We start from the raw sequence: 12,842 nt of genomic DNA on the forward strand, positions 1-12,842 counted from the left end.
AACTAAATTTGAGTCCACCTGTTTTACACAGGGACAAAGTTCCCTACACAGGCTATTATTGCTTGGATTAGGACGTTCTACATACGTGTTATAACACCCTAAAGTCTCACAAGCAGAATTCTGCAGCTACCACAAAAATCATTCCAAGATATGCTATGTTCTCAAGCAGCTTCATCAAGGTGCTATGTTTGAAGTAATCAAAGAAATTTCTTTGGTGCATTCTCTTTAACAAAGGAGATTAAGCTACTTAACATTTTCATCATAACAATCACAGATTAGGCACAATACAGGTTCTCAATTATTAGTTAACAAATGTATGATTTAAGTATCTGTTATGTTTTAACTGTGTTTAACTATTTTAGCATGTACTAGCTGTTGTTCAAAATAGTTTGACCTCAACATTTGAAGTGATTTCTCTGTGGTCAAAAAACTAATAGCAAAGCTTATCTAGAATCCAGGTCTTCTGATCTCATAAATACAGCTCTTTGCACTATGCCATTCTCTCATTTCCTCCCTATAATACTACACAGCAAAAGCTCTAAACACTCTAGGGTCCCCAACCCCTGGGCTGTAGACCAGTACCAGTACATGGCCTGTAAGGACCGGGCTGCATAGCAGGAGGTAAGCAAGCCGAGCTTCATCTGTATTTACAGTCGCTCCCCAGTGCTAGCATCACCGCCTCAGATTATCGGGCATTAAATTCTCATAGAAGCACTGGTCCCTGGTGCCAAAAAGGTTGGGGACTGCTGCTCTAGGGCTTTCCACTGCTTCGGTCTTTGGATATCTACTAATAATATCAGATTTTTATCAGTGATCTGTACGAAACCAATACTTGTCACATGCAATTGTTAAGACTAATAAAATATCAAAATCCCTCTAGTGATTGGATTAGTTAAGAGACAGAAGTAAAGTTAGCACTTAACTCTGAACTCTGCTCTTTTACTGTGTATCTGCTATGCTATTCAGATAAAAGGCAATATGTAGTATGTCTCAAACTGTACATAAATCTCATTCCAAATAATAAGTTCTATAATTTTTAATAAGTACTTTCTGTGGCCTTCCAAAAATATTACCATTAGTCTGATGACAGCAACCAAAAGTAAGAACAAAGAGTTTATACATTAAAGGGCTAAAGAGTTCACTATGGGACGTTCACTCCAAGGAACAATTACTGGTATACTCTCACTCCTACCAAGATTTGGACTGAGGTAAGAGTTATAATAGCTCGGTTTCCAGAATCTTGAAGGGAAAAGAAGTCTTATCAGGAAAGAATATGAAATTAAGATTATTAACAAGTCCTCTCAATAAAGTTCTAAATGCAGACATCATCTTAAAATTTAATTTTATGCTTTTTCAACATATGTTTGGAATTACCACGTTTGAAAGAGCAATTCAGTTCTTCCTTAACATTAAACAAAATTTTCTGAAAACTTGCCAAAGACTAAATATACTTTCTATACACAGGTATAAACAATGCCAATGTGCTTTCAAAAAGGCTAGCTCACTGTTCACCTTTAACATAAGTAACTCAAAGAATCTACTACAAAAAAGATGGGACATACTCAATTTCTTCATTCTAGCCAGGTATTTAATCGTAAATTCAAAATACAACTAGTTGAAACTAAGCAAGAAGCATACTTTAAAATTAAAATCTCAGTAAAATTATTTTTAAAGCATAATAAAAATAAATACAAAAATGATAGCATCTTTGCTAGAAACATACCTGTTTAACTTTAGCTTCAAACTCTGTATCATTTTTATCAAAGATCACTTGAGCGAGACGCATCTGTTCAGCTGTTGCCTGAAAAGTACATATAATTGTTAAAGATTTAAGCATGAAAAATATAAGTTAAATGCCGAAATCTGATGCAAACAGATAAAAGCTCTCAAGGACTCCAGCACTATGGTAATAGAAATACTGATTAACTAAAAAAAAAAAAAAAAAAAAAGGAACTCTGAATTGAGACTTCTCAAACGCATACAACCTGTTCCCATAAGGTAAATAAGTACCAAATTAAATAGCATAAAGGTCCCAGTCCCTTGGCCAAATGACCTAACGTTCTTGTTCATCCTCACTGATCATGTGACTCATCTGAATTTTCTTTCACCTATGGAGATGGGAATAATCAGCATAAGAGAAAGTGAAAGATCAGGAAGCACTGAAAAGGACTGCCAGCACGCTGGCTCAGAACCAGCCTTGCTGTCAGAAGAGCAAAAAACTCTGCTATCAACTCTACAAAGGTATCATGGTCACTTCTGAAAAGACTATTTTTCTAAATAAAACTGATTTTCAAAGTTACTCTTTTTTTAACCACAATTTAAAAAATGGTTTTAACAAAATTTCTTAAAAAGAAAAGGAAACTTTCAAACACTAGTCACCTCTGCAGAAAACTCTTCCAATTGCTTTTTTCACTCAAAATCTTTTTTTAAAAAATCGTATTACTGAATTTTTGAGGTTTCGGTCTGTAGTATTTTTGGCAATAAAAAATGAAAAAGGCATTTAAAAAGTTACTCTTTTGTGCAGCGAGTTAATAGGAATATACCAATTTCATTTCTTAGCTTTGACAAAGGTACCATGGTTACAGGGTAACTAGGTGAGCGGTATGTATACAGGAACTCTGTTCTATCTCTGTGCAACTCTGGTAAATCTAAAATTCCTCCAATAGTTTATTTTTTTCAAAAGTTACTAGTTCCAACATAAATAAAGTTAAACAGTTCAAATTACTGAATGATCCCCACAGAAGCTAATAATGAAAACTTTTCTTCTCTGCTTTAAATACATATATATTTCAAATAATCTCAACATCCATGTAGGTGGGTGATTATACAAGATCCAGCTAGCTTTCACCCGTTTCCTCCAACCTAATGGCCAATCACTCCGTCCCAACCCATGCCTGCCTGTTGTAACCTCAGCTGAAATGCTACAGAGCTACTTCATCACAGCCAGAAAAATGTTTATACAGAAACTGTGTCTACACATACTGCCAACTTCACCTCAATGCTACCCAGTGTATATAAGGACCTTACATACGTTCTCACTATACCTACCTGCACATCAATCATTTCCCTGACCCATAACCAACTGAGAAGTCCCAGTGCTTCAGCCAAAGGACCAAAGGCATGAAATAACTGAATGAGGTAAAAGGGGAAAATCAAAGAGGAAAATGAACTCTGTAAAGATGGCACTTTCCGCCATACATTTGTGTTTGGCAACCTTCTATTAATGAAAGCAAACCATTGGTGCCCCTGGTGCTGAAAACCTACATTATTAATTTTTGCCCACTTTCCCTAATACTAGTATCTTCCAGTCTCTGAGTCTCAAACCTAAAAAGTGTACCTTACTCGTATTCATTCAGCCTTGCTCCATTCCAAGCACACTAATGCTCATTACTTTCCACGAGTAAATGTCCTTAAGTTACAAAATTTTGACACATCCCACAAGAAAAGCCCCTAAGGTAACCATCTAGTACAAAAACTATTTATTTAGCACTTACATATTTTTCTGTGATATCAAAAACAGAATACTAAACATTACTTCGTAGGGTACCACACACATACATACAAACACACACACACACACACACCCTTACTGTGAATATAGCACAATATTTGTTGGCTGCCTAACAATCCACTGGATAGGTCCTGCATTTCACTTACTAACAAGATTTTCATTACTACATAAACACTACAGAGATCAATTTTATACCTAATTTGTATATATATATCCATGACAGCTTTCTTAGAATACAAAGATGTGAAATAAATGCCTAGAAGAATGTTAGAAGGAATCTCACACCATATGCTCAGAAATATTCTGCACAAAGCCTGCAAAAATTTATACTCCCAGCAGTACAAAAGAGCCTGCTTCCTCAAATTTTTCCAACTTAAAAAAAAAAGCTAATTTAATCAATAAAACAGTTCCTGTTTGGTTTAACTTTTATTTCTTAGATCACTGGTAAGGGTAAACTTTTTTAAATGTACTTACTAATATGGCAATGATAAAAAGACTAAGAGCTACACATCATTTTGCAACCAACAGAGTAAAGATTAGTTCAGAAAAGAATAATCAATAAATGCTAATTTTAAGGGGGGAAGTTTTATGAAGAACAGGCTATTTACACATAGTCTCAAATGTCTCCACAGAACTTCTTTTTCAGTTGCTAGACAAAACACAGTAACAATAAATTAGAATAGGCAAAACCTGGAATGAATGATCATAATCAACATCCTTATGTGACTCCACAAGCGGTACTCTGCAAAATACTCAAGGTCAGTTATGTAGTATTCCAATCAGAGTTCTATAACCTAAATATACTCATGAAGAAACGTAAGACACAATAAAATTGAGGAACATTTTATATAATAACTGGCCTATATTTCTTCAAAACTGCCAATATTATGGAAGACAAAAAAAGCCTGAGAACTGTTCTAGATTAGTGGAGACTAAAGAGATGTCAAATAACTACGATGTGATGATTCTACACTAGAAGGGGCAAACATGCTATAAAGAACATTACTGGAGTAACTGACATTATTGGAATAAGTAAAAATCTCACACTGACAAAACTGGAATATGAACCATAGATAACATTGTAGCAATGCTAAACTGAAAAAAAATCGATAGTGAAACTGTATGTATAAAGGAACATCCTTGTTCTTAGAAAATACACTTAAATCTTAAAGGTAAAAGGCAAAATATATTTAATAAACTCTCGAATGGTTGAGAACAATAAATAATGCACGAGTATGTATGTGTATGTATGTGTATGTGTGTGTGTGTGTGTGTGTGTGTATGAAAAAAATATGACAGAGCAAAAGTGGCAGCATGTTATAAATCTGATAAGGGGTATATAAGAGTTCTCTAAACTACTCTTGCAACTTTACAAAAAAATCAAAATCCTATGGATAACAATATACAACAAAACTAGATGACAAGGTATCTCTCTCACAAACCCCAAAATACAAACAAGAAAAACCAACAACGGATAGAAGTTGTGCCACTTGAAGTAAGAAGAGGCAAGCACTGGGGTGGTCTGAGTGGTTTAAGAACAGGAAAACGTAGCCACTCTGAACCATATTGTTGTCTAAAAGTCCAAGAAAACTCATTTTACATAAAAATGAGCAAGAGAAAAATAAAGGCCAAATCCCATACAAAGTTATTGTAAGAAAAAAAAGAATAAAGAGCAGGATAATATCCCTATAGTCAATGAAACCCACTTAACCAAGTGGTTAAGAGGTATTCACTGGAAAGTAAAGTGAGCCAACTAGAGAACAGAAGCTGGCATTGCAGGGCTCCGACAACTCCAATAGTAAGCTAAGTGCCCAGATTGCAAAAGGTTTCAAGAGGTTGGGGTAGTTACCATCATAAACTCTTGAAACTAACCAACTAGGACTCCTGTCAGGAGAAAACAACTAGGAGTAGAATCATTACTGAGCCACAGACATAGGGGGAAAAAAAAAGACCAAAATTGAGGGAAGAGAGCAGAGCTAGGAAATCTCAGAAAGCAAGATAACATAATTACATAGAAAAAGAGGAAACATTCCAAAATTGGAAACGCTGTCTAGAAGTCCAAGAAAACTTACTTCACATAAAAATGAGCAACAGAAAAATAAAGGTCAAATTCCATACAAAGTTATTGTAAAAAAAAAAAAGAAAAAGAAAAAGAAAGAAAAGGAGCAAGATAATACCCCTATAGTCAATGAAAGCATGCCAAAAAAAGTGCCTAGAAAACAAAAATGGTCTTCTGTTTCAAAACGTACTGAAAGATACTGAGCGTGAAGAAAACCATGAGACATAATAACATGCATCTAAGTTTACCTAGCTCAAAAATGAAAATGACAACTAAATCAAAAGAAACACAAAAATAAACTTTTATGTGAAAGGGGAAAATATTTAAAGTAAAAAAGAAATTTTAAAAAAGAAATGAAAAGAATGTGAGAAAAGAAAGCGCCGAATATTGAATATAGGCAAAAGACAACCCAACCTGAACCTGCGGATAATACAAATCTCTGAAGAAAAAGACAGAAAGAGAACAACGGTACAAATGCTTAAAACTAAAATTTAAGAAAAATGTTTGGAAAGCAAATAAAATGTTTAAATATGCGAAAGAAAACACTCTGTATACTTAAGAATATCAACCCATAACAGCCCACACTGAGACATGTTCCTAGTAAAAGAGTTGGACTCTTAAAATGAAAATAGCCATTGGGTATGTAGACAGAACAGGCAAGAGACTTAATACAGGAAAGAAATCAGAGTATCAATAAACATGTCAAAAGCAGTGCTGTGCAAAAAAATAAATAAAAACAGCATTTAAGATAATCAAGTGAAGAAAATATGAGCCTAACATTTATAGCCAACAAAATGACTTTATATTCAAGTATAAAGGGCATAAACTGTTACCAGCACCAAAAAACACAGGGATTATTCCCATGAGCCTTTCCTGAGTAATCAACAACAGCACTGGCTTTAGACAACCAGAATGACTAGATATGTTGATGTAAGTATTAATGGTGACTATTAAGCATATACTTATTATAGAAATAAAAGTAAATGATGTCTCAAAGGGAGAATGTATGGTATACAATGGGTATATAAACAAAGTATGTAGACATAGTACTATTTAAAAAGGAAGGAGGTGGGGAATCTCTGCAACTTCCAGATGGCTTGATGGCTGATTCAAGTGCACTGGGTCCCAGAAGTTGTACCTGAAGCAGTGGGTACACCCATCTGTCCTACAGGCTGGCACTGGCTGTTGCATTATCATTTTTTCACATAAGGGCTATTTATCAAATAAAATATGCTTTCAAGGCTATTAATTGAGGTGGCCTTGTATTAAGACTGCCACAGGGAAAAACCATGTAGTGACTGTCACAAAGAAGAAAGATGATGACAAATTACTGAACTCTAGCAGAGTGATTAATTTATTCCAGATAATCAAAAACACTGGCTATGTAATAGAATAATGGAATGGCAGCCGACAGTGGTTCCAGGTAGGGACACATGGGCCAGCAAACAGTAAAAACAAGTATGGTTATGCAATCTGTGCTGTGTAATAGGACTGCAGACACTTCCCACGTCCACACAGAGTACCTGCCTCTTGGTTGCTGAATGATGTTCACCAATACTGATCAAGACCAAGATCCTCGGGTATACAAGAGTGATCATCCTGCATGTTGCTGTTGTGAGTTTAAAAGCTACTACAATTGAACTAAGCATTTTCCTTGAAATAAGTGTGCAGAAAATATTTGATTAGATATTTGTTCTATCAATTGATTTCAAGGTAAAGCTTAAAATCCTAAATCCAGAAAATTCTTACGGAAACAGAAAATGATGCACTACCTTGCAGCCCAGCAGAGAGAATTTAAACATTTCTATTTAGTGTGTCAAATTCTGTTGCTGATGACCACAATATTTTATAAAACCAAGCCAACATTTATAGAAGCCTCTGGAATGGAAAAAGAGCCTCTCCTACTTCTTTTTAAAATGTTAAAGAAATAGCTGGGCTCGGGATAAAGCAAAAGAGTGATTTTGGCATATTCTAATTTTACTGTCTCCAGTTCTCAGGGAACAAGGATTCTCAGTGTGGAGGTGATAATAAACATGTGATATAAAAGTAGTCCTGAATTTGAACTATCGACATTAACTCATGAGGCATTTTACCTTAAAAAAGTTCTCAGAGCCTTGTCCACTGAAGAGACCTACGAACAATGACCAACTCAGTAATAATAAACATCATTTACCAGACTGACATGTCTAAATACCATTTCCCACTAAAAGATGCCAAGGTTCCTTATGACAATGGCTGATTCTAGGTATAAAGCAGGAAGTATACAAGATAAGTCTGAAATATCTTGTCATATCAATTTATAAAGAAACTATCAAAGATGTTAGGACCAAGTCAAAAAGCACTCAGGAGCCATGACTCATGACTCAAGAGTCATGGGAATGTAATATACATATAGGAAATAGAGTCAGTAATATCATAATAAGTATAGTGGCAGACGGTTATTAGACTTACTGTGCTGATCACTTTATAAGCTATATAAATGTTGAATCACTATGTTGAATTCACACTTGAAACTAATAACATTCTATGTCAACCACAATTAAAAATAAATTAAAAAAAAAAACAACTCAGGAACCAACATGAAGAGACTTACACTGGTGAAAGATGAGATAATTTGAACTTCAAAAAGGATAACTAGAAATAACTGAAATCCATCAAATGTTTAAATCTATAAATTTATAATGATAGTTTTTAAATACTAGTTATTCACCTTTAAAGGATGATAGATAACCAATTATTTATTTTTAAAATGTTAAATATACTCTTTGAATGTGTGATGGTCATGAAAAACAAGAGAAGGTTGAAAACTATATAGCAGATCAGAAGAGACTAAGGAGACAACCAGTTGGAAAGGATTCTGGAACAGAAAAGGGACCTCAGTTTAAAAGCTAGTGAGACCCAAATAAAGTCTATATTTAGTTAACAATATTATTCTCTATCATCTTAGTTGTAACAAATGGTTATGTAAAACAGACGTTGGCAAACTACATAAACCTGGGATCTGATTTTGTACAGTGTGCAAGCTAAGAAAGGTTTTAATATTTTTAAAATGTTAAACAAAAACAAAGAATATGCAACAGATTGGGTGTGGAGTGCAGAGCATAAAATATTTGCTGTGATCTTTTATAGAAAAAGTTTGCCAATACATGACGTAAAATGCTAATATTAAGGGAAGCTGAGTGAATGTTGAAGATCTTTTTGTATCGTTTTCCAACTTTTTGGCAAATCTTACAATAATTCCAAAATAGTGATTCCAAAAAAAGTTTTTTTAAAGAAGTAAATAATAAAGACTACAGTAGAAATTAATGAAATAGAGAATAGAAAAATAAGAGAAATCAAAGAAACCAAAATGTGGAGCAGGGGTGAAGGGTTCAACCAATTGACAAACCTTTAGCTAGACCAACCAAGAAAACAGAAGACTCAAGTTATTAAAATTAAGAATGAAATAGGAGACACCATGACCAACTTTAGAGGAATAAAATAATTATAAGAGAATACCATGATCAAATGTATGCCACCAAATTAAAAAACCTAGACAAAAAGAGACAAAGACAAAAACTATGGAAATTAACTCAAGGAAAATTGAAAATGTATAACAAGTGGCTGAATTAGTCATCAGAAAACCTCCCACAAAGAAAAGCCCAGGCCCAGATGGCTTCACTGGTAAGTTCTATCAAACAATGAAAGAATTAATACCAATCACCAATTCTTCATAAACTCATCCAAAAAAAATAAGGAAACAATTATTTTATTTTATCAGTATTACCCTGATACCAAAAGAAAAGACATTACAAGAAAAGACGCACCAGAAAAATATCTCTTATCAATACAGATGAAAAATATTCCACAAAATCCTAGCAAACCAACAACATACAAAGTGGATTATATACCACGACCAAGTAAAGTTTATCCCAGAAATGTAAGGTTGTTTTAACATCTCAAAATTAAAGGATGTAATACACCATGTTAGGAGAACACCAGATAAAACCACATGATCATTTCAACAGACCCAGAAAAAGCATCTGATAAGGTCCAACACCCTTTCATGATAAAAAAAGACTTAACAAATTAGAAATAGAAACTTCCTCAACCTAATAAAAGCAACTACAAAAAACCCAGAGCTAACAACATATTTAATGCTGAAAGATGACTGAAAGCTTTCCCCATATGACCAAGAACAAAACATGGGTGTCTGTTCTAGCCATTTGTACTGGAGGATCTAATTACAGCAATTTGATAAGGAAAGTCCTTAGGCAGTTAGGCAAGGAAAGAATATGTGCATAAACTAATTTCTTAAAGTTTTAAAGTAGAGAGCACATGTACACACACACACACTCACACACACACACACACACACACACACACACACACAAGAAAATGTCCAAATGTAAATAAACCCTTGCAATATGTATGCAAACTTAAGAAAAACATACTAAAAGTATATACAGAATAGGGCCAACAGCAATCTGGACAACACCCATCATGAAATTGTTCATCCATGAAGCATTAGCTTTCTGTAAGATCAAAAGTTCCTATTTTAAAAATTACTAAATCACAAAGTAGAGCTTCTATTTTATTGCTGGGAAGGCTCTTAGAGGTAGTAATCTAGTTAAACTCTGTACTGTGCCCCTAAGTAACTTATTCACGCTTTTTATGCTGGTATTAATGGCACAGGCCTCTTAACCACCAGGATGCACAGTGTTTAGTATATCAATCATGCTGCCTCCCAGTGAGGGAGGAAGCTATTTTAACAGTCTAAGAATACAATAATGTGGGTCTAGACTAGCATGGATGCCATTAGAAGAAAGGAGTGTTAAAGAAGATTTTTGAGTGTGTCATTTTATACTTGAAGACTGAGGAAAGTGACTACAACATGTGCAAACTGGGAGAACACAGCCCACACTAGAATTATGGGAAAACTGTAAGAGTCTGAAGTAAAAAAGAGTACACAGAAACATGGAAATGAGAGTTGGGGGCAAAGGTGAAAGCAGTCGGCAATACAAAAAGAAAATTACCAGTACTCTAAAGCAGGCAGGACGTCCGCACCACGAAAACAAAATAAAACCGGCAGAACTTTCTGGGATGAGGATGGTGTTTTATATCTTGATAAAGGACTAGGTTACACAGGTATGTGCATCCAACAAAAAATGATCTCATACACTTACAATGTACCTGTGTAAATATCACCTTAAAAAAAAAAGAGAGACCTAAACAAATATTATCATTGATGATAATATACACTAAAGTATTTAGGGGTAGAGCATATAGATGTCTTTAATTTACTTTGAAATGCATCAAAAAATAAGATAGAATAATGGATAGCCAGTCGGATGTGATAAAGCAAATACAGCAAAAAAGGTAACTGTGAGTATATGGGTGCTCGCTATACAACTCTTTCAACTTTTTTTATTTCAACATTTTCATAACAAAACGTTAGGGAAAAATTGACAGATGAGAAGCAGCCCTGGGGAAATTCAAAAAGAAAATGTGAAAGGAAAGAAACCAATGTTAAACAAGTGCTAAAATAAAAAGATTAAAGGGAAAAAAATTCAAGAAAGTGAATCACAGACCACTTGTGGACACTCAATCACTATACTATATTATGTGCATTAGAAGAATGAGTCTGATTCAAGACATCTCAGACAGAAAATAGAGTATATAGAAATGTCACAGAATACAAGATAGACCAAAGTCAGGGACTTTGGCTATAATATCTTTCTGATAAAGGGTGTAGGATCAATTAAAAGTAATGGAACAAGGTGGATAAACAGTCACAAATAAGAGTTCTAAAGGCAGCAATATTTAAATCTGAAAACTGCCTGAGAATACAAGTTACAGAAACAAAGAAAGCTTCTCCTGACCCTATTAAAATGTCTTATATTAACAGGAAGACACTCAAGTTGATAGACTTTCACTAAAGATTATAAGCAGAATACTTATTAATAACAACATTTTGCTACATGCCAACAGTCTGAAGCTTCTACATATTTCTATATTTTTATTCTGATACTGTCACACTCATACATTTCTAATTGTAAAGTCACTATTACTAATTTATTCGGACTTAGCTCTTTTGGCTTAAGTAATATGACTTGATTATTGCATTTCTCTTCAGTGGTATCATCTGTTTTATTCCTAAAAGGGTATAGATCATCTAGACATAACTTCTGAAAGCACAGCTGATACACTTAACAGCTGTTTAACAAGTACAGTATTGTAATACTAGCATAGCACATTAATGAAATATAAAGCATTTTAAATCAGAACTTTAAATATTTTTACCTTTGCCCTAATCAAGAAGAAAATTAAGTATTTGATATCCAAGTGCCAAACATAAATTAGAGTATGGTAGGAAAGTTGCCAGGCTGAGCTCTAAGTGACAAGAGGTCTGTACAGCTTGTGAAATCAGAGGAATAAGCAGAACCAACTGGCAATTCAAAGTTAAACAAGGTTAGTGCACCCTTCCCTACATCAAACATTAGTGACATATACCACACAACTGTCAAGTTGAAAAAAAAAAAAGTCTTGCCAAGAAAAGAAGCATTACTAATCTCTTCCTCTGGATCTCTCTTCCATTCACTTGGCTTATACTGAGCTAAGCTACTTTCACAATAAAGAATGTGTTGATAGCTTTTCTAGTGGAGCCAAATGTTTTCTGTTTGATCTCTCACCCAGAAAATTTGAAAAAGATGATGAAGTAGGATTATTTTTTCAAGTCATCCTTATGCCCATCACACAAAGGCAAACATTTTTAATATAGTCTACTAGTTTTTTTTTCCCTAAATGTCTTAACAATTGTACTGTACTATAAGTATAATTTTGTGTCCTTTCTCAGTTGATCAGAAACCAGGCATTTTCTATCATGAATTCAAATATTATTAGTCACCTTATAATTTATGTAAGGTACGCAATAAGAGTAAAGGTTATCACTTCCTGACTATACCTTACGCAATTTCTAATTCTTCAAACCATCCTCTGCAAAGAATATAATATACCACTTAAAATTTTTAAAAACAAGAATTTTCATCTCTGTACATGGTACTAGAGAAATACTACTTTAACCAAAAGATAAAAATGATCACGAGTATATAGGACAAACCTATGTTCCGTTAATCATGATATGACGCATTAAGGACAGACTATCACTTCTGGGCTATTTCTACCAAAAATGCACAACCCTAATCATGACGAAATATCAGACAAGCCAAAATTAGGGCATTCTACAAAATAACTGGTCTATATTCTTCAAATATGTCAATGTCATGAAACAGA

At 34.1% G+C, this 12,842-nt stretch overlaps 1 protein-coding gene across 11 annotated transcripts in view; it reads right to left on the reverse strand.

The window, feature by feature from the left end:
- UBAP2 (ubiquitin associated protein 2) overlaps nucleotides 1-12,842 on the reverse strand; it is a 95,530-nt gene that overhangs the window by 54,924 nt on the left and 27,764 nt on the right. For all 11 annotated transcript variants that reach the window (XR_002777470.1, XR_002777469.1, XR_002777468.1 and 8 more), the window contains one exon: nucleotides 1,724-1,801. Coding sequence is in view for 7 of the 11 variants with exons in the window: in XM_023524046.1 (XP_023379814.1) it covers nucleotides 1,724-1,801 (78 nt within the window). In the remaining 4 variants the exon portion in view is untranslated. The remainder of the gene's footprint in view (nucleotides 1-1,723; nucleotides 1,802-12,842) is intronic.

This window comes from Pteropus vampyrus, unplaced genomic scaffold, assembly GCF_000151845.1.
Source record: "Pteropus vampyrus isolate Shadow unplaced genomic scaffold, Pvam_2.0 Scaffold436, whole genome shotgun sequence".
In the NCBI taxonomy this organism is placed as follows: Eukaryota; Metazoa; Chordata; class Mammalia; order Chiroptera; family Pteropodidae; genus Pteropus; species Pteropus vampyrus.